At 37.8% G+C, this 21,015-nt stretch overlaps 2 protein-coding genes across 3 annotated transcripts in view; both read right to left on the bottom strand.

Moving 5' to 3' along the window:
- kek5 (leucine-rich repeat, immunoglobulin-like domain-containing kekkon 5 protein) overlaps positions 1-21,015 on the bottom strand; it is a 248,501-nt gene that overhangs the window by 9,053 nt on the left and 218,433 nt on the right. The window lies entirely within an intron of this gene.
- On the bottom strand, positions 5,117-11,469 carry LOC149499547 (uncharacterized). The gene is made up of 2 exons (XM_089739706.1): positions 10,196-11,469; positions 5,117-7,201 (listed from the first exon to the last, which is right to left on the bottom strand). The coding sequence occupies exons 1-2, from the start codon at positions 11,402-11,404 to the stop codon at positions 6,044-6,046; spliced, it is 2,367 nt and encodes a 788-aa protein (XP_089595832.1). The 5' UTR covers positions 11,405-11,469; the 3' UTR covers positions 5,117-6,043.

Genomic DNA, 21,015 nt, shown 5'->3' with positions numbered 1-21,015 from the left:
CCTACTAAAATTGCTAAAGTCCACAGTAACCACTCACCATCAGATGGGTCGTGTGCTCGTCTGGCTACAAGGGCAAAAAAAAACGCTTGAGAATGCGGTTTGATGAAAATGAACTTAGTGAATGCGTAGTACATATTTACATATTTTTAAATGGTCAATTAGTTTATCTGTGTTAGCTTGTGACTTCGACTACGCCCTGAGGTGTGAATTCGCTCAACGCGCAGAGTCCTTTATCAAAGATATTTAGTTCATGTTTTATTTTGTCCACTACATAATACTATTCGATTTGATAGTGTGAAATTTATAGTACGTGTTTTTTTAATTTTAATTAGCTTAGCATTTTTTTTGTTTTCAAATTTATCTTCCACTTACACAGCAATGTCTAATAATTGCTTTATTTCAGCGGCTTTTAGGTGACTTCTTTATAGACAAGTAATTTTTTTTTTAAGCTTTCAAATCGTATTAAAGTACCGTTTTACAGATTTGAACATAGCTCGTTAATCTGTCTTTTCTTTCGGAGGGGCCCGAGTCACGACAATTAAACGCGTGGCGTGTAAGGACGCGCATAAACTTGAGCAATTGAGTCTCAATTGCGTTCCACTGTGTGATCTCTGCCTTAGGTTACATTAAAACGATCCTATTCATAAGCGTCAGCGTTTAAATAAAAAATTACAATTATTATATTATGTTAAATACTTTAAAGTTGAATCGTAAAGTAATGAAGTTATCAAATTCTTTTTTTAACTGTTTTTTTTTTATAATTTTAAATCTCCGTCTAAATTCAAATTCAAATTCAAAATCATTTATTTCAACTTGGATGTCATCAAAAACACACTTGTTGAATGTCAAAATGTAAAAGAAAATGTTAACTCTACCACCGGTTCCAAAAAAAGCCACAGTCCCGAGAAGAACCGGCGAAAAAAACTCAGCGGGCTTTTTTTTTTCTCAAATATTTTCTTTTTTTTTCTCTGTGTTTTTTTGTCTCTCGTGTTCGTCGATGACGTCATCAGCGAAAGGCTCGAAGGAGCGATATCTTTCTCTCGTGACGTCACGTGCCTCTTATTCCTCAGTAATTTCCATTAGACCGTGTGTATTAAGCCTTTTATTTGAAGGCGTTCTCTGGGCGGGAAACATTTAGTCGCTTGAAAGGAAGCGAGTATTTCTTAAGGGAATTTTGCCTTAACTGAATATAGCCTTCGAGATTTGCGACAAGTCGTTCGTTGAACTACCACCGAAAGTAATTTTTGAAGGAATTATTTGTACGAGCGAAGATTTCGCAGCTTTCGAGATCTCTTAATTGGTGGAAGTAAATTTATTTCGGGATCTAGCTCACCCGTTTGTTCTGTATATTATAGTAGCTATGCTTGTAACTATACGTGAGACCTTAGAACTTATATCTCAAGGCGGGTGGCGCATTTACGTTGTGGATGTCTATGGGCTCCAGTAACCACTTAACACCAGGTGGGCTGTGAGCTCGTTCACCCATCTAAGCAATAAAAAAAAAGCTGTTAGAGCAGTAATGATTTGAAAGGTTTGACAGCATTTCTGTAATTATTATTTTTAGTAGTTATTTATTGTTTATTTATAATTTTATATAATTTAGTAATTAGTAAGACAAATATTTTTTCACGTTATTTAGATAATTATCTCGATTATTAACAAAGAAAAATTCGGTAAGTAATAAATTGTTAAAATTCGTCGTAAAAAATCAACATATTTTATCCTTTCTACCCCTAGTAAGCTACCATTTACCAACGTTACTGTAAGGAACAAAGTTGGGCGTCTAGTCAAAAGGAAGTTACTCACGAAAAATCAGCTTGTTAGTAATAAATGATGAAAAGTATACCAGGGATCCTGTACTAAATGCTTTGATTACATAGTAGCAGTAATGATTTGAAAGGTTTTTGTTAACCCTTGTAGTATAAATTTGAGACTTAGTTATGTCTAACGGGGCCATTCACGCAACCGTAACGGCTTAACAGCGGTTGCGACGTGAGCACGTTCATCCGTTCAAGAAATTAAAAATAAAATATATGAACACGCAACAAGGTTTAATGATTTTATTATAAAGCTTATTAACGTTTTTACGTTTTTATTGGTGAACTTTCCAAAGAGAACAATGAAGTTTAACAACATAAGCTGAAACATATATTCGCGCTAAGTCATCGATTGCTTTTGTTTTTAACCGACTTCAAAAAAAGGAGGAGGTTCTCAATTCGACTGTATGTTTTTTTTTATGTTTGTTACCTCATAACTTTTGACTGGGTGAATCGATTTTGATGATTCTTTTTTTATCAGAAAGCTGGTCCCATTTCAATTTAGTCCAGTTCTGATAATGGTATTCATGAGAAAATCATATAAGTCTTAAATTTGCATTATGTACGCGCGCGACAAATAGATGAATAACTCAATAACTCAATATCACGCCAACCGATTTCGATGATTATTGTTTTTAGTGAATATTAATTTGTTTTGAAATATATTTTTCTTTCTATTTGAAGTCGGTTTTTGTTAAAGCATGTCGATTTACAATTATTTTTAGACGGGTCAATGAGCTCACAGTGCATCCGATGTTAAATGTCTGATATGCGGCGATACAAAAAGCCCTACTAAATCAAATCAAATCATATCAAATCAAAAATTTTTATTCAACATAAATGAAAGTACATACTTGTTGAACGTCAAAAAAAACTACCGCCAATTCACAAGAACTAGCCTCCGTCCTGAGAAGAATTGGCAAGAAACTCAGCGGGCATGTCTTTTTTTTTTTTATATATGAAATTATTATTTATTTATTTTTTAATATTAGATTTTTTTTTAAATATGAATTTTTTACAATGAGTAATATAACGTAACAATTACTACAATATTGAAATGCCTGGAGCGAGCAACTCATTCCCACTAATAAAACTTTACGTTGAAATACATATAGACAGACGGACTCATTCAAGGCTTATCTAGAAAACGTGTTATCATTTCTACAGTTGTTTTTTGAGACAACAAGGGATCTTAAGAAGTAAATATCTTGGACGTGAGTGTCGTTGTTTTAATGACCACAACTGGTCACTGTTTACTGTGAAAGACTTTTTGATAAGCACTACACATTAAGGTTACTATTAACCCGTAGACACAGCAGTTTCTCGTCGGATCTTCTCAGTGGGTCGCGATTTCGATCCGGTGGTAGATTCAGCGAAGCACTGCTCTTGCTAGGGCAGATGTTATCTCGCAGGCTGAGGCCCGTGGCTTCGCCTATAGGTTCAGTGAAGCTAGCATAGCTTCTCGAAGTTACTAACAATAGGTATTGGAAAAAAGTTTTTTTTTTCTATAGATGATTTTCTCTTTCAACTTCTTTTTCTCCACCTTATCCCACTAGGTGGGGTCGACACAGTAATTTTTCTCTTCCATTCTCTTCTATCAGCCGTCATCTCAACACTCACTCCTCTCTTTCTCTCATAGCGTCATTCATACACTTCATCCATGTCTTGTTCGGTCGACCTCTTCCCCCTCTACCTTGCACTACCATTTTCATACATCTCCTAGTCATGCAATGCGAGAAAATCAATGGTTTTTTTATCGTATTTTATTGTAACATTAAACATCTATTGCCGTATCGAGTGTGCACTAAAGTGTACGCACGGAACTTTCATTGAAGCTCTTATTAAACCAATTTTATTTAATAACAAGCATTGTGTAGTTTAATGATGGATGAGCGAGTTCTATTCGGCCGGTATGCCGTGTACAATGAGCGCCTGTTTACAGAGGTCGCATGTATTAACCTCTTCATTGAAGATAGTGACGTCGGCCTAATATGGATATGCCTACTAAAATAATTTTTTTTATTGCTTAGATTGGTGGACCAGAGCTCACAGCCCACCTGTTGTTAAGTGGTTACTGGAGCCCATAGACATCTACAACATAAATGAGCCACCCACCTTGAGATATAAGTTCTAAGGTCTCAGTACAGTTACAACGGCTGACCCACCCTTCAAACCGAAACGCATTACTACTTCACGGCAGAAATACACATGGTGGTGGTACCTACCCGTGCGGACTCACAAGAGGTCCTACCACCAGTAATTACGCAAATTATAATTTTGCGGGTTTGATTCTTATTACACGATGTTATTCCTTCACCGTGGAAGTCAATAGTGAACATTTGTTAACGATTTACTTCCTATATAGTTCTAGGCTAGTTAGGATTCGAACATTGGTTCATCGCTAGATACGAATTTACCGGACGTCTTATCCTTTTGGCTACGACGACTTCAACTAAAAGCTGATTATCAAGTGTTGTTTAGTACAAGCTATATGAGAAGCCTAAAGTTTAATTATAATAATATTTTCATCCTTCGCTGGAAGCCGTCAGGAATTATAACGAAACATTATTCTAACATTACATATATATCGAATTTCTGTTTCAGATTACTGACTTCAGAGAAGCATGCGAACTTTCTTTTTATCCCTACTTATTTGTTAGTAGCCTAAGGGGCTATTATTCCAGCTACGCCCGGACGGGTACGTGAGCTCACGGGCTCAACCTGAGAGAATTTGCTAACACTAGCCCTAACAAGAGCAGTGCTTCGCAGAATCTACCACCGGATCGGAATCGCGACCCTCTGAGAAGATCCGGCGAGAAACCGGACTGTGTCTTTATTGGTTAGTTCGTTCGTCGAATTCTTCGTCGTAGCGACGAGTTCGACGAGGACGGTGACCGGTGCTTCAGGGTTCTAAAAGCAGCGAGAGTGAATCCGGGGGATCCGACAAGACATGTTTCGGGAGACGGCGGCTTTGGGTAGTCCCGTCGTGGTCGGATTAGAGAACTGTGCGAATAAAATTTTTACTGGTGGTAGGACCTCTTGTGAGTCCGCGCGGGTAGGTACCACCACCCCGCCTATTTCTGCCGTGAAGCAGTAACGCGTTTCGGTTTGAAGGGTGGGGCAGCCGTTGTAACTATACTGAGACCTTAGAACTTATATCTCAAGGTGGGTGGCGCATTTACGTTGTGGATGTCTATGGGCTCCAGTAACCACTTAACACCAGGTGGGCTGTGATCTCGTCCACCCACCTAAGCAATAAAAAAAAAATAAAAAAAAAAAAAAAGGATTGGTTTAGAATGAATGTATACGCACATGCAGGATGTTGATGATCATTGTGACCACGCGAAGTAATAATACATCGAACTTCGGGGCGTATGACTTAACTAAACTTAACAATGTCTTAACATTGTCAATGTCATAGAAGCTTGCCATTAAACCGTTTATTGACAACACCGGTTAATAAATAACCATTGTTTGTTTGTTCCGTAGCTAACTGTCCAATTTACATGTTAAACATTTAAAACCCTTAGTACGTAACAGACAAAAAAAGAAAAAAATACATAAATATTTAATGAATAAGTCCCCGGGCGAGAGATCTAGTAGTATATCATAAAAGTTTAAAGCTTTTGAATTCATAAGAAACAGTGCAGAAGACATTTGCATGTCTAAGTCGCATTTCTTGTAGCTTTCTCGGCAATGTCGTGGAAAGCTCGGAGGGAAGCCGCTAGGGGCGAGCGAAACGATTATTCGATCCATTTGAATAATCGATTTTTACGTGAATCCCTTCATCGTCATACAATTAAATAATCGAATGACAAAATATTTTATTGAGAGAATTGGATAGTCTGCGAAACAGAGATATTCTATGCGAAAAATTGCAGATCACGCAAAAGCGAAACGGGTCAATTTATTTTGTCGTCGTGAATCTAAGGTTACTAGTGGTCCCGCAGGAGATAGTCGAAATTAGACTATAATTTATTGAAATTATAAGTTTGAACATTATGATGGTTGTTCCTTGCTGGATGTCTTATTGTACTCTTCAATGAAACGATTTGGCTCGTATTTACAAGTATATTAAAAGATAAAAACTGAAGAACAAATAATAATGAGGTTGAATATTGTAGTAGATAATGTATGTAATCGTTAAAGAAGTATATGCGTTCGCGATCGCTTGATGAAGTGAAGCTCGGTGGTGGGCGAGAATAAAAACTTGTTTGGAGGGGGATTTAGAGATCCTTAACATCCTCCGGGGCCTTGGAAGCATTTGCTTCCAATGAAGAATCTTCTGCAATATCCAATAGAGGACAAAGATATCGAAGTCCACGCCGATAAACGCCAGTCGAAGTTTTGATTTCGGCTACTCGCACGATATTGTCCTTTCCTGGAAATAGGTTGATGACTCGACCCGTCCGCCATTGCATCGGTGGAATATTCTCGTCCTTCAGTAGAACTAAGTCACCATTCTGGATTGATCTTGCTGGTACGCGCCATTTGTGTCTTTGCTGTAATTCGTTCAAGTACTCTAGCTGCCATCGATTCCAAAAATGTTGACGAATCTGCTCCAAGTGTTGGTATCGGCTCAATCTAGAGGTACTAAGTTGCATGTAGTTAGGTGATGGCAAAGACGTCAAAGGTCTTCCAATGAGGAAGTGTCCGGGAGTCAGAGGAGCAAGGTCATCAGGAGAGGAAGATAAGGGACATAAAGGCCTGCTATTGAGTATGGCTTCGATTTGATTAAACAAAGTAGCTAATTCTTCAAATGTGCAGTGAGTGTTATCGAGAATTCTTTTCAAATGAAATTTGGCTGATTTGACTGACGCCTCCCATAGACCCCCGAAGTGTGGTGCATATGCCGGTTGAAATTTAAAATCAATCCCTTCACTAGAAAGGAATCCACCGACGCCATCAGCATGAGAGTTCACAAATTCTGTAATCTCTTTGGATGCAGATACGAAGTTTCTGCCATTATCGCAGAAAATCTCCTTCGGCTTACCTCGGCGAGAGATAAAACGACGCAACGATAATATGAATGCCTCTTTGGTGAGGTCGCTTACGGCTTCTAAATGCAAACATTTGTATCTGAGGCAGACGAAAACGCACATATAACATTTCGATATCTTACACCCTCTACCCTTCCTATCAGTTATTAAGAAAGGTCCACAAAAATCAATACCAGCACTTATAAAAGGGAAGTCAGGATCACCGCGTTGACTGGGTAATGCGCCCATCATAGGTGCAAGCATCTTAGCACTTGCCCGCCTGCATACAATGCATTGTCTCACAGTAGCACGTGCCAGATCTCTGCCCGCTATGGGCCAGACGAACTCTCTGACAGTGGACAGTAGTAACTGTGGGCCAGCGTGCAGAAGACGTAAATGTTCTTGCTGGAACAATAGTTTTGTCAATTTATGCTTCGCATGTAGTAGCATAGGATGACGTTTGTCGTAAATCTGACAAGAATAATTTAAACGACCACCTACACGTAATATACCCTTATCATCAATAAACGGGCTTAAGGAAATTAAAGGATTGTTCGGACTCAGCACGCCTTTATTATCGATTGTGGCTAGTTCAGCACTAAAACTATCCTTCTGAGCTAATCTCACTAAAGTTTCAAATGAATTGATGAGCTCATCAGGCTGCAATATACCATTCTTTCTATTGAGTTTGTTTCTGCAATTTAAAACGAATCTTAAAATATATGCACAAGCTCTTTGCAATATGCGCAAATTAGAATACCTATCAAAATGTATTAATGTCTGTATCATGTTTTTAGATGTTTTCACTAAATTAATCTTTATTTCCGGCAAATCATCAGTGGAATGGCGGTGGTTAAACAATGCTGGCCACTCATTTTTCCTTTCTTTCAAGAACTTTGGGCCGTTCCACCAAAGATCCATCTGAGGAGGTGCAGACACATCCAAACCACGTGAAGCTAAATCTGCAGGATTACACGACGTTGGCACATGACGCCACTCAGAAATGTCAGTCGATTCCAAAATGGTACCTACCCTGTTTGCCACAAAGGTTTTCAGTCTATCACATCTCATACTCAACCAGGTCAGCACAATAGATGAGTCAGTCCAAAATATTTTGTGGGAAATTGCGCATCGCAATGCGCGACACACGGCACTCACCAACTGTGCGCCCAGGACGCACGCGCATAGCTCGAGTCTTGGAATAGTCATCGGATTCACAGAAGCTACTCGAGCTTTGGAACATAACAAGCGTACGCGCACGTTGCCTTGCGCGTCGTGAGATCTGAGATAAATGCATGCTGCGTAGGCAGACTGTGAAGCATCGCAGAAGCAATGCAGCTCTGTGTTAATCGACTCGGGACATAAGACATGTCTAGGAATTCGCAAGTGTTGGATTTCAGACACGCTGCAAAGAAATGATTGCCAGGCTCTGCTTATGTCGGCGGGAACAGGTTCATCCCAATCGATTTTAGTCAGCCAAAGTCTTTGTAGTATGATTTTAGGTTTAATTGTGAATAAACTCAGCAATCCAAGAGGATCGAAAACTTTACATGAATCTGATAAAATTGATCTTTTGGTAGGAATATTTTTTGTAATTTTGTAATTGCTAGGAAAGCTAATGTAATCTTCGTTGGGGTTCCAGCCTATCCCTAAGGTATGTGACGATGAACTAATTATGAGTTCACGTTGAACAGACTGCGGCTCGATCAAGAGAGATGGTATATTTGAACGGTACTTACGTAGATTGAAACAGCCGGCTGCTAATGTACTCTCTACGGTTTTTTAAATATAATGTAGCTCAGTCTCACTGTCACTTCCGGTGAGCATGTCGTCCACCAGGAAGTCGTTCTGAATAATATTTTTAATTTTAGGTTCACAAGAGTCCTCGCCCAACTGCCACAGACAACGTGTGCTCAGGAAACTTGAACTAGAAAGGCCATAGGTAACTGTATAGAGCCGCAGTGATCTCAGTGCCTCCGTACTTGTATCACGCCAAAGTATCATTTGCAAATCGCGGTCATTGTTTTGTATTTGTACTTGTCGGTACATCTTTTCTATATCAGCTGATATTACGTAGGTGTATTGACGAAATCGAAGCAAAATGTTAAAAAGTTTATCTTGTATATTTGGGCCAACCATTAATAAATCGTTTATGGAAAATCCAGATGTTGTCTTCGCACTACCATTAAATACGACGCGCAGCTTGGTTGATTCGCTAGATGGTTTCAGTACCGCGTGGTGAGGTATAAAATAAGATTGCCGAGGAATCAATATCTCCGACTCAGACAAATGGCCTAGCACAGAATATTCATGTATAAACTGCGAATATAAATTTTTAAGGTCACTGTTTTTTGACAAACGTCTCTCCAATGACAAGAACTGGTTTCTAGCTAGTGTGAATGAGCCGCCTAAGCAAGTGGGCTCTGAAACTAACGGCAATCTCACACAAAACCTGTCTTCATCATTACGATATGTGTTAGCAACGTAATGATTTTCACATTCTATTTCTTCGTCTGTTTTGAGGGAATCGTATTGAGGTACTTGCTCAACTTCCCAAAACTTAGCTAGTTGCTCATTAAGAGACCTATTTGAAACTCTCGACTCGCGCGATTGAATAAAAGCATAATTACAATGTACAGAATTCTTGTGATTGTTTTGACTGGTTGAGATTGGACCAGATAATATCCAACCTAGTTTGGATTTATGCATAACGGGCTTGTTGGTTCCTAAAGAAATTTGTCGCGGTTCAATTAAAGTCCAAAAAATATCGGCTCCTATTAGTAAATCAATAGGTGCCGAATAATTGAATTTAGGATCTGCGAGTTTTAAATGATATGGAAGTTGTATTTCTGAAATATCTACTGTCTTATTAGGTAGGTTGGTTGTAATTTGAGGCAGCACTAAACATGAAGTTTCAATATTATAATCGTTACACTTTGAGGCCAACACTATGTTGCAACGATTCAACGACTTCAAGCATGTGTTTTGATTACCAATCCCTATAATGTTTAATTTAGTCGGTAAAGAACTTAACTGTAATTTCAATTTTAAATTCTCTGTAATAATGGACGACTGACTGCCGCTGTCTAGAAGTGCACGAGCCGTGACATGATGTCTTGTGTTTGGATTGTATATTTCGACCATCGCCGTTGAAAGAAGTACATTTGATTTGGAACCCACTGACATACTGACAGCGCTATTGCACGTAGCCTGCTCACCCTCAGACCCCGCCTCGGTTGTCGAGCTTTGTGCTTGAACGTTGGATATATATGCAGCCTGAGAATTATCCCTATGTAGTAGGGTGTTGTGAAATAATTTGCAAATGTAACAAGGACCTAACCTACATTGTTGTACTGAATGCCCCTTGCGTAGGCAGTTAAAACATAGTCTTAACCTCACCACCTCGGCGGTCCTGTCAGCGATTGATTTTGCCAAGAAGGTCGCACAATCATATAAGCGATGATCACCACCGCACAGGACGCATATGGAAGTCGACGAGGAGGAGGATTGGCCAGCTGAAATCACAAATGATCTTGTTTGAGGCCGTTGACCTTTGCTCAAATCGAAGGAATTTAGCGGACGTTTATTAATTGAAGCACGCTCTGTCCTATTCAATTGTATTGATTCCAAAATATCGGCTCGAGCTTTCAGGAAACAAAAAAAATCTTTAAGAGAAGGTGATCTCTTGAAATTGCTCCTGTGCTCCTCCCACTTAAAATTAGTGCTACTATCGAGTTTTGAAGTGACCAGATGTATTACTAGCGTATCCCACGACGCCGTTGGTTCGCCCAGGGTGTTGAGAGCCCGTAAGTTTTTCGAAATGTGATCGATTAAAAATTTTAAATCTTTAGATGAATCGCGAGACACGGGCTGAAGGTTACAGAGCGAGTTTAAATGATTGCTTATCAGTTGCTTTTCGTTGTTGTATCTCTCGCAAAGAAGTTGCCAGGCTTCATCATAATTGGCAGAACTAACTTCGAGATTGCGGATGACGTGAGCAGCCTCTCCTTCAAGATAAGAGTTGAGGTAATGAAATTTATGTACTGATTCAATTCTGTTGTTGCTATGGATCAATGAAGTAAAAGTGTCTCGAAATTCTAGCCATTTAAAGTAAGTGCCGTCAAAGTTCGCAATTTTTATAGTAGGCAATTTGAAGCCTGATATATTATTATGTTGACTTGGGTTTGAACAATTGGAACAAATCTCAGAATTTGCGGGCCTAAAGTCCTCGCGTTGCGTCTGATTAGCCTCCAAAAATAATTGAGTTTTTGCGATAAGTGATGAAAAATCTGTCTCAATATCATCTCTTATATCTAGTTCAGCTTCTAGATTAGCAGTGTTCATTATTTCTATCTGCGTCTGCAATTCATCAAACTTAGAAAACATATCTCTCAAACTTTCATATCTTTGATTAAGCATACACAAATCAACCTGCAAGGCCGGCTGCGTTTCTGAGATCTTATTAAATAAATTTTTATATTTAGTAATACGACCCTTGACGGAACTACGACGAGCGTTGAGTTCTTTTAATGTGCTTACTGTGCTTGCACTGGGGACATCTAGTTTAAGACTCCCGATTGGCGAGATAGATCTCTCAGTATGAGACATAATGGCAAAGTAATGAGCAATACAAAATTGAAAGCAAACGAGAAAAATAAATAAAATTAAAATAGAATGTTACGTAAATTATGCAATCCGGTCAATGCCCTCAATTAACAATGGGTCAAGGTCAGCGCAGTGTCTTATAAAGTGTAGTCGGCCAGATGCGGGAACGAACGGCTTTGAAATGACACACGTAGTGCGACACGAAGCGTTTACTGGAATGCAGAAATTGAACTATTCAAAACAAATGTTATGATTAAATGAATGCGTATGATGAATAATTTAATGTTAAATTTTTACGCTTGTTATTAAAGAATTATTTCGAAATGTATTGTAACAACTCGTTGTACTGCAATCTCAGCGTTAACAAAATGTAATATTATAATAATTTGTTGTATTTAATGAAGTATTGATTACGAAATGATATTTGACTTTACTAATGTGTAATAATCAACTTTTGACTGTATTTCACTCTTAGTTATTAAGATGGAGGTAGTTTGTTAAAGTTTAAAGTACATTAAGCTAACTTTCGTTCGAGTCTAAGGCCTATGGATGAATTTATGGATGATTTATGATGAGAATAGATATAAATCAGGAATGGACACTTCCCTGCTGTTTGATGTTGATCACGTTGATCACGTCGAGGTCACCAATGTTCCTTGCTGGATGTCTTATTGTACTCTTCAATGAAACGATTTGGCTCGTATTTACAAGTATATTAAAAGATAAAAAACTGAAGAACAAATAATAATGAAGTTGAATATTGTAGTAGATAATGTATGTAATCGTTAAAGATGTATATGCGTTCGCGATCGCTTGATGAAGTGAAGCTCGGTGGTGGGCGAGAATAAAAACTTGTTTGGAGGGGGATTTAGAGATCCTTAACAATGGTTCTATTGTCAAAGACTATTATTATACTTCTATAATGACACATTTCGCGAAGACTACACTATAGACAAATAACATTAAAGATAAACAATATTAACCTATTCTCAATTTGACTTCAATTTGACCACAGACTTTAAGCAGTAACAAAAGTTTGACAATAAACACAGAGTATATACATATATGTGTGTGTATCAAATACATGATAGTGTGTGTAATGTTTTATTTATTGATTTAATGTATTATTAAAGCATAATTAAAAAAAAATTATCATTATGCACTCCTTCTCTATATTCTCTATAAGTGTGGGGAATTTCATACTCCTCCGTCCGCGCAATTTATGTAAAAAGGGATACAAAGCTTCATGTATTAATATATAGAAAACGGACGGAACAGACTCACAGGACCACTGGTGGTCGGACCTCTTTTGAGTTCTCACGGGTAGGTACCACCGCCCTGCCTATTTCTGCCGTGAAGCAGTAATGCGTTTCGGTTTGAAGAGTCAGGCAGCCGTTGCAACTAAACTTGAGACCTTAGAACTTATATCTCAAGGTGGGTGGCGCATTTACGTTGTAGATGTCTACGGGCTCCAGTAACCACTTAACACCAGGTGGGCTGTGAGCTCGTCCTTCCAGCTATGCAAATAAAAATAAATAAAAACGTCCCAAGACCAGGAATCAGTAATGTTTCATGAACATCATTAACCTCAGCACTGCCTCAAAATTTCCTTGTTAACATTACACCAACTAGTCCGCTCCGACATTAAACAAGTAACAACTATCTTTACATTGAGACGTATTGTACAAGATTTCCGTTCGTTATTATTTTGGCGAAATGCCCAATAAGGAAACATGACATTCACATAGATATCTTTTATTTATATTAAAATAAACGAGAATAATATGATTGTCTGTCTGTGACTTTTATTATCAGATGTTTTAGGAAATATGAGAATTATTTTCCGGTTTTTTTTTATTGCTTATATGGGGTGGGAGAGCTCACAGCCCACTTGGTGTTAAGTGTTTACTGGAGCCCATATACATCCACAACGTAAATGCGGCACCCACCTTGAGATATAAGTTCTAAGGTCTCAAGTATAGTTACAACGCTGCCCCACCCTTCAAACAGAAACGCATTACTGCTTCACGGCCGAAATAGGCAGGGCGGTGGTACTTGTGGTCCCGCGCGGACGCACAAGAGGTCCTACCACCAGTAATGATGGTGATAGGTACCAACTACCACGAGGCCGCACGGAATCGTACGGTCTAGTTGAAGTTCAAGACTAACATTCTTCCCCATAGTCATAGATTCTGCCCTGATGGCGGATTTTGCATTACTAAAAGATAATGATTTCAAATAATTTCTTAGGGTATTGAAACATTATTTTTTATTGCCTTGTACTGTACGTTCCATGGGGAGTGCTCTGAGGAATTGTTTGAAATGATTCCATCATCTGGTATTTACCATCGCACCGCTCGCCACCGGAGTAGAGTTCATCCATACTACCTGAAGCCATTGCGTTCATCCACAGTGCGTTTCCAGAGATCTTTTCTGTCACATACCATCCGGCTTTGGAATGTGCTCCCCTCCACGGTGTTTCCCGAGCGCTATGACAAGTCCTTCTTCAAACAAGGCTCTTGGAGAGTACCGCTTGATTATGCCCAAGGCATTTCTGAAGTCTATCTGCCTCATGGCCCACCTGACGGTGAGTGATTACCGTCACTCATGGACGCCAGCAATGCCAGTATCGCTTAAGCATCTTCAACCGCTCAAAACCTGAGCCATATCCGCAAAGATATTCTTATGTATAACTCCGCAGAATCTGTGTATTTATGGGAGGACGGTATCAATGACCGCCGTAATATACCGCGTAAACTCACATAACATATCCAGTATGGCCACATAAAACTTTATTCACAGAAACCAGAGACATATCGAAGGTGATTTTACGGGTTTTTTTTTTACGATGCAGGTAAAGTTTACTGTTTGGTAGCATTGCCGATGTTTAATATGTTTTACGGATACTTCATAGGTTTTTACTTACGAGTATGTATCATTTACGCTAGATACAGCAGTTATTTTTTGTTTTGTTTTGTCGTTATCTATATATTAATACGTGAAGCAAAAACTTTGTATCCCTTTTTACGATAATTGCGCGGACGGAGGAGTATGAAATTTTCCACACTTATAGAGGATATAGAGAAGGAGTGCAGAATGCTAATATTTTTTTAATTATGCATTAAGGATACATTTAATCGATAAAAAAACATTACACACACTACCATGTATTTGACACACACACATACATATAAATATACTATTTGTTTATTATCAATTGTCAAACTTTTGTTAATGCTTAAAGTCTGTGGTCAAATGGAGAATAGTTTACATAATATTGTTTGTCTTTAATGTTATTTATCGATAGTGTAGTTTTGGCGAAATCTGTGATTATATTAAAGAAGTATAAATATGTTTGACAATAGAACCATAATATGTAATGTTTAAGCATACAATTCCAATTACTTAAAGTCGAATTTCGACTACTGCGGGATCACTAGTTAAATATATAATAAGCCACGACATATTGAAGCAGCCAGCCAGCCAACTTTTTATAAATATAAAAAAAATCCGATTTCCTTCAAAGACGCTCCACTAGAAATGTCATGGTCGCACATGGTCATTGTCAAAGCTCAGGCTAAAAACCAAATCGCTGTCTGTCCGCTTACGATTCGTATCAAACCTCGGGAAACACCGTAGGGATAAATTAATTCCAGATATTGTGTTTTTATTGGCTTCTGTTGATAGTACGCTAACATATCAACAGAACAATATTAAAGTTAAAGGCATATTTTAGTTGGGGTAGATGAAAAAAAAATCAGTTTTCACAAGAAACTTCAGTAACACAACAATGTATTTATACGATAGGGGAAGTCCGAGAATCGATTGAGCTTGCATGTCACAGTTTCCCACGGGAATTCCCCGTTTACGTGTATATTCAGTTAGGTATACATACCGCCAGAACGCTCTAGACACTGATGTACTATTATTAACAAAACGTTTGACATTCTTATTGATTTACTTTGGTAAAGGAGTATACAGTGATATAAGGTGTTTGATAAAAATAATCCAAGGAAGAGGGTAGATGCAACTTAAAATATTCAAAAAACAATTTTTATTTTCTCGTTGACAGTCGATAAAGTAATTCACTATCTTGCTAAGCCTTACGAAACTACGATACTTTAAGACAAATATTTTTTTTGTCTGAAAACTAGCGACATCTTGTAGCTAATGCCCCTAAACTTATATGTTAAACACAGAAAATAAAAAAAATAAAAATAAAGTCTTTATTAATTATAGACAAACTGATTAAATTTTATCAATTTGTGGTTTATGAAAATTTACAAAATCCTTCATTAAAAATAAAATATATGATAGGTAATATGTTACTGCCATCTACAGGAGCAATGAGAAACTAATCGAAGTGAAGCCATCTAGTGGCCGACGCCCGTAAACATTTTTGTTGAATGCTTGAGTTGCTATAACTAGTTTATGTGTGTTATCTATGCCGCAATCGAAAGCGCACTCAGTTAGCGCGGACGAGGTCGTTGAACCAAGCCTTAACTATTTTTAATGTTATATCACTAGATTTTGCTAAATTGCATGAGTAGTTATTCCATAAATTTCAATTGGAATTTCTTTACGAACTTAAAATCCCCTTAAATGGAAATTATGAGAACGATAGCTCACGGTCGGTAACATGTAAATTAAGCTGACTTATTTAATAGCATTAGTGACGATTCGTCTGTATCCATTTGCATGTCTCCGAACTTGAGCAAGTTAAATATGTTAGTCACAACTCTTAGCATCCAAGTAGGAGATTAGTTTCTTAAATAATTTAACTTAAGCAACTCTTGTGGAAGTCTATTACTCACATCCGAAAACAATTTAAAGAGCTAATTTTTGAAGTGAAACTTCTTTAGGCGCATGAGGGTAAAATTTTTACAGAACGTCACGCAGGTATGCAACGGAAGTGACATCAAACTACTATTGAAATTAAGTACTTGTCAAATGTCAGTAGTAGTAGTTGTTGTATTTTTCCAACTGGAAAGGCAAATGTATCATACCATACAGCCTAATATTTTATAATTTTTTTGTGAAAAATGTTAATAGGATTTTTATTAGCATGAAATTATATTAGTCAATTCAATTGGCAAAATATTAGTCATTTACAATTTAGAAATCTAAACATAATGTGACTGTCAACACTGAGGTTTGAGATTGACATTTGACAGACTTTTGGCGGGAACATATCTTCCTTTTTCCCTTCCTCTAAGTCTCGGAAATCTAAAGTGTTAGATTTGTATAAATATAAGCAAGACTTATAAATTAGTTCGCCAAAAAAGTTTCACTTCTGACATGTGTACTTTGTACGTACGCACTTTTTTTTAATACGATATGATGCGATGTAAAACTCAAAAGTTTTTTTTAAAGAAAATAATATTTTTTCTTGCTTTCATCTAAAATATAAGGGATTTAATACGGTTCGACACTTAAATATAGAGAGATGGTTCATGCAATTTTCTACACGATAACTTTTAGTATGACTTATTTTACAAACATGTCATAAGCGATAGCGAGTTAAGATATATTTTAAGATTTTGTAGTTTGTATTGCTTGGAGAACGTTAACCAGTATCTATAATTTACAGATGACACCGCTGATGAACTCAAATTACGAGGCCAAGGACTCAATTCAATTGGACTCACTGACAGCTATCCTTCTTACAGGGCACAAAGTCTATAACAACGACGCGCATCGCGTGGTAGCGTGCGACGTAGGTAGGAGCAATCAGTGCAGGAGCAAGCAGTGTTAGATAGCCCATTAATTGAGAAAGGCTATATACTATATAACATCACGCCAAGACCAATACAAGCGGAGCACCAATAAATAATGTTTCAAAATCGGATTTTTTTCCCTTTCGAGAGCTTCCGCAGCGTGCGCTGCAGATACGGTTAAAGTTTCGCTAAAATAATGTATGACAGAATTGTTCTCCTGTAAAAGATCTAAAAAAAAGTCCGCGACAGCATATGTCTATATGTTAAGGTTGGATCACTATAACGTTTTTTCTGCTAACCAAATTTGTTCTAAAATAAAGCATTATTTGTGAACTATTCCACGCGGACGAAGTCGCGGGCAAAAGCTAGTTCTACATAATTCATGTCCTTCATTCGATGATCTGAAGAATTCAACATGAAACATAGCCCATAGCTGTGGATGCTGAGTTCCTAGCCCGATCTTCTCAGCAAACCGCGTTTCAGTTTCCCATGAAGTGTTAGGATTCGTTCAGAAACACTCGGGCAGCAGGCACTTCTGGCGGAACTGGGAAGACCTTTGGCCCACCAGTTGACCTTTTATGACGAAAAATATTTACTTTAATTTGTATTCTATTCAAACTACAACAAACAACACGTGAAGTGGGACAAACTCGAATAAGGACAAATTATTAATTAATGTCAAATATTATTGTTAACTGATAAGCAATATAGTTTCATTTAAAATAACATTTATTCAATCATTTTAATTTTTTTAGCATATTTTTATGAAACAGGTTATTTACCTGCTCTATCTAGAGATCCATAGACATCCATACCATGAGAAACGAGGTTTACAAATAGAGCAGTCTCTACTGTTAATTCGCCAATATTTTTCGTCGCCTCTCTTAAAACTTACACCAAGCCCATTTTTCATGACACGGTCTACTGCAACTTCAAATATGGATCCATTGTGTGCTTTCACCGCAAAGCTTTCCTTTACAAAAATTTTTCTTTATTTGTTTTGATATGCGATAATTTATTGGGAATCGTATTTTATGAACAGACAGCGAGTGCCCTCTATTTCGTATACATATACATACATATACATATTTATTTAGGTATCTTTTCATTTTATTATACGGTGCTATAACATCACTTATGCAAATTATGTACTTTTTCAGAAGAAGCGTTGAAAATTCAACATCTTAGTACAATTATATAGTTCTTCTCGACTAAAGAAATAAAATTATAGTAACTACAACTTTTAACGTTATTATTAAAAGCAAAAATCTCACTAATCTTCTTCTACTATCTTCTATATATATAAAAATGAATTGCTGTTCGTTAGGCTCGCTAAAACTCGAAAACGGATGGACCGATTTGGCTAATTTTGGTCTTGAATTATTCGTGGAAGTCCAGAGAAGGTTTAAAAGGTGAATAATATGAAAATGCTTGGAATTATATAAAAACAAACAATTTTGGTTTTTCTTTGATGTGTCCCCTTTTTTTAAGTTTATTTTATACAAAATCGATTGAGGCACTACGGAGTCTGCCGGGTCAGCTATAACTATTAAAAAATGGATTTTCTCAGATTGGCATCAAGAGCAACGGTATCTACTCTTGGACAAATAATCTCCTCTTTGTCGCAGCTCACCAGGTTTAATTACGACCACTAATCTAATAGAACTTTTTTTTTTATTGCTTAGATGGGTGGACGAGCTCACAGCCCACCTGGTGTTAAGTGGTTACCGAATTAATCATCTCTAGAATTAATAACCGCGCTTCGTACCGACTAAGAAATCGAAAATATATCGCATTAAAACATTTGTTGTGAATTTCATAATATGTTTTATGGCACGTCTTTGCCAGATGCATTTAATTCACACCCCACCTGGTGTTAAGTGGTTACTGGAGCCCATAGACATCCACAACGTAAATGCGCCACCCACCTTAAAATATAAGTTCGAAGGCCTCAAGTATAGTTACAACGGCTGCCCCACCCTTCAAACCGAAACGCATTACTGCTTTACGGCAGAAAATAGGCAGAGTGGTGGTACCCACCCGCGCGGGCTCACAAGAGGTCCTACCACCAGTAAAAAACTTATAGAAATCATGACATAAAATTCGACACACACCATGCGCCGTGATGGCTATTGTGCTATTAATAATGCAGGTATGACTGCTACTTTGTAAAACTATGTATTTGTTCATATATATTCTGTAATACAACTTAGTTTATTCATTATATTTGAATCCATTAATGCTCCATTTTATTACCCATCAAAATGTCTTACGGGCGAGGCTTTAAACCGATATCAATGGAAACTGATTATTAAAAAGTAAACTTTAGTAAAAACGATTTTCCAAAGAGGCTGATACATCTTTAGGGCTTGTAACGGTCGAGTTAACACTTTTATATACGAGATTTTGGAATACATTTTATGCTAAATAAAATGGCACGTCGTACCCTAAAAAAACCCTCATAACATAACACGACCTCTGAAATCCCTCCGAGCTGATAAAAAACCTTTATAACATCCTTGTCAGATCCATGGTTATTGAAATCCGATTTGTAAGACGGCCTATTGTCGCCATTTACATTTAAAAGGTTAAGGTTCAAACTGTTAGGGTTATCTTTTCTTTTGATCATAATTTGAGGTTATGGTATGTTTTGATATGAAAATACATTAAGCTTGGTAGACAGCAGTAGACAGTGGCTTGGCTCACATCAGATGATACGTATGCTCGTCTGCCCTCGCAAGCAAACTCAGTATCGTAAACGCCTATGTTCCATTCAAACTGGAAAGCATGATTGGTTCGGGCCGAAATAGGCTAAATATCATATGGTGCGAGGCAGAAATAAGCTAAATTTCGTGGTGTTTTCGTTACTCGATAAACATATGCCATTAATGATTGCATCGAAATCCGCTCGAATAATAAACAATAAGACCGCAAGAAGCAGCTCTAAACTGTCTCGTCAACGAGTGCTCAGGAAAAGCCGCGGCACGCGAGGAATGACGACGTCTTGTGAAATGCAGCACCACCCGAAATTATGACCATGACCACTCTGCCAAGAGTGCAAACGACTGAGAAGTTTATAATTTTCGTTCAGCATCATCATCATCATCAAAAGCCCACAGTCGTCCACTGCTGGACATAGGCCGCTCCCAATCCACACCACTGAGCCCGATCTACGGCTCTCCTCATCCACTTCTAGCCGGCCACCGTTCGTAGGTTATCGCACCACCTAGCCAGGGGGCGTCCCACGTTACGTCTCCGCTGCGCGGTTTCCACTCGAGAGCCCATCTGCATTTCGTTCATCAAACACTCGAAGCTTGATTCACAGTATACATGTAAATATCACTACATAGTATAAAACAAAGTCGCTTTCTCTGTCCCTATATCCCTATGTATGCTTAAATCTTTAAAACTACGTAACGGATTTTGATGCGGTTTTTTAATAGATAGAGTGATTGAAGAGGAAGGTTTATATGTATAATATGATCATTAAATAGTGGAGAAATCAATAATAAATAACAGTTTCTGAAGCGAAGCAAAGGCGGGTCGCTAGTATATTATAATTACTATATTTTAGCCGACTTATTTTTCGTAAGGTGTTCTTTCAATCAACAGGTTGACCAGAAATCCTCGGCAACGTAAATCGTCGGCGTGGCCCCGGGAGAAATCTTCAGATAATAAGCCCCGCTGTTTCTCACGTACAATTTGAGTTCGTCTCAAATTAATCCTGGGAGGATGTCATTTGTGTGGTGTTTTTTAATTTACTTAGTACTGACAAATGGATTTTCACGTTCACAATTCATAATGCCAATGGAGATCTAAAATGAGATTGTCGTAGTTGCAAGAATTATTTTAAGCTGCCAATGCACGCAGGGAAACAATCGTGTATCATAAAGTAAT

This window comes from Bombyx mandarina, chromosome A1, assembly GCF_030267445.1.
Source record: "Bombyx mandarina strain Sakado chromosome A1, ASM3026744v2".
Taxonomy (NCBI): Eukaryota; Metazoa; Arthropoda; class Insecta; order Lepidoptera; family Bombycidae; genus Bombyx; species Bombyx mandarina.
This window is presented reverse-complemented; position numbering and strand designations above follow the sequence as displayed.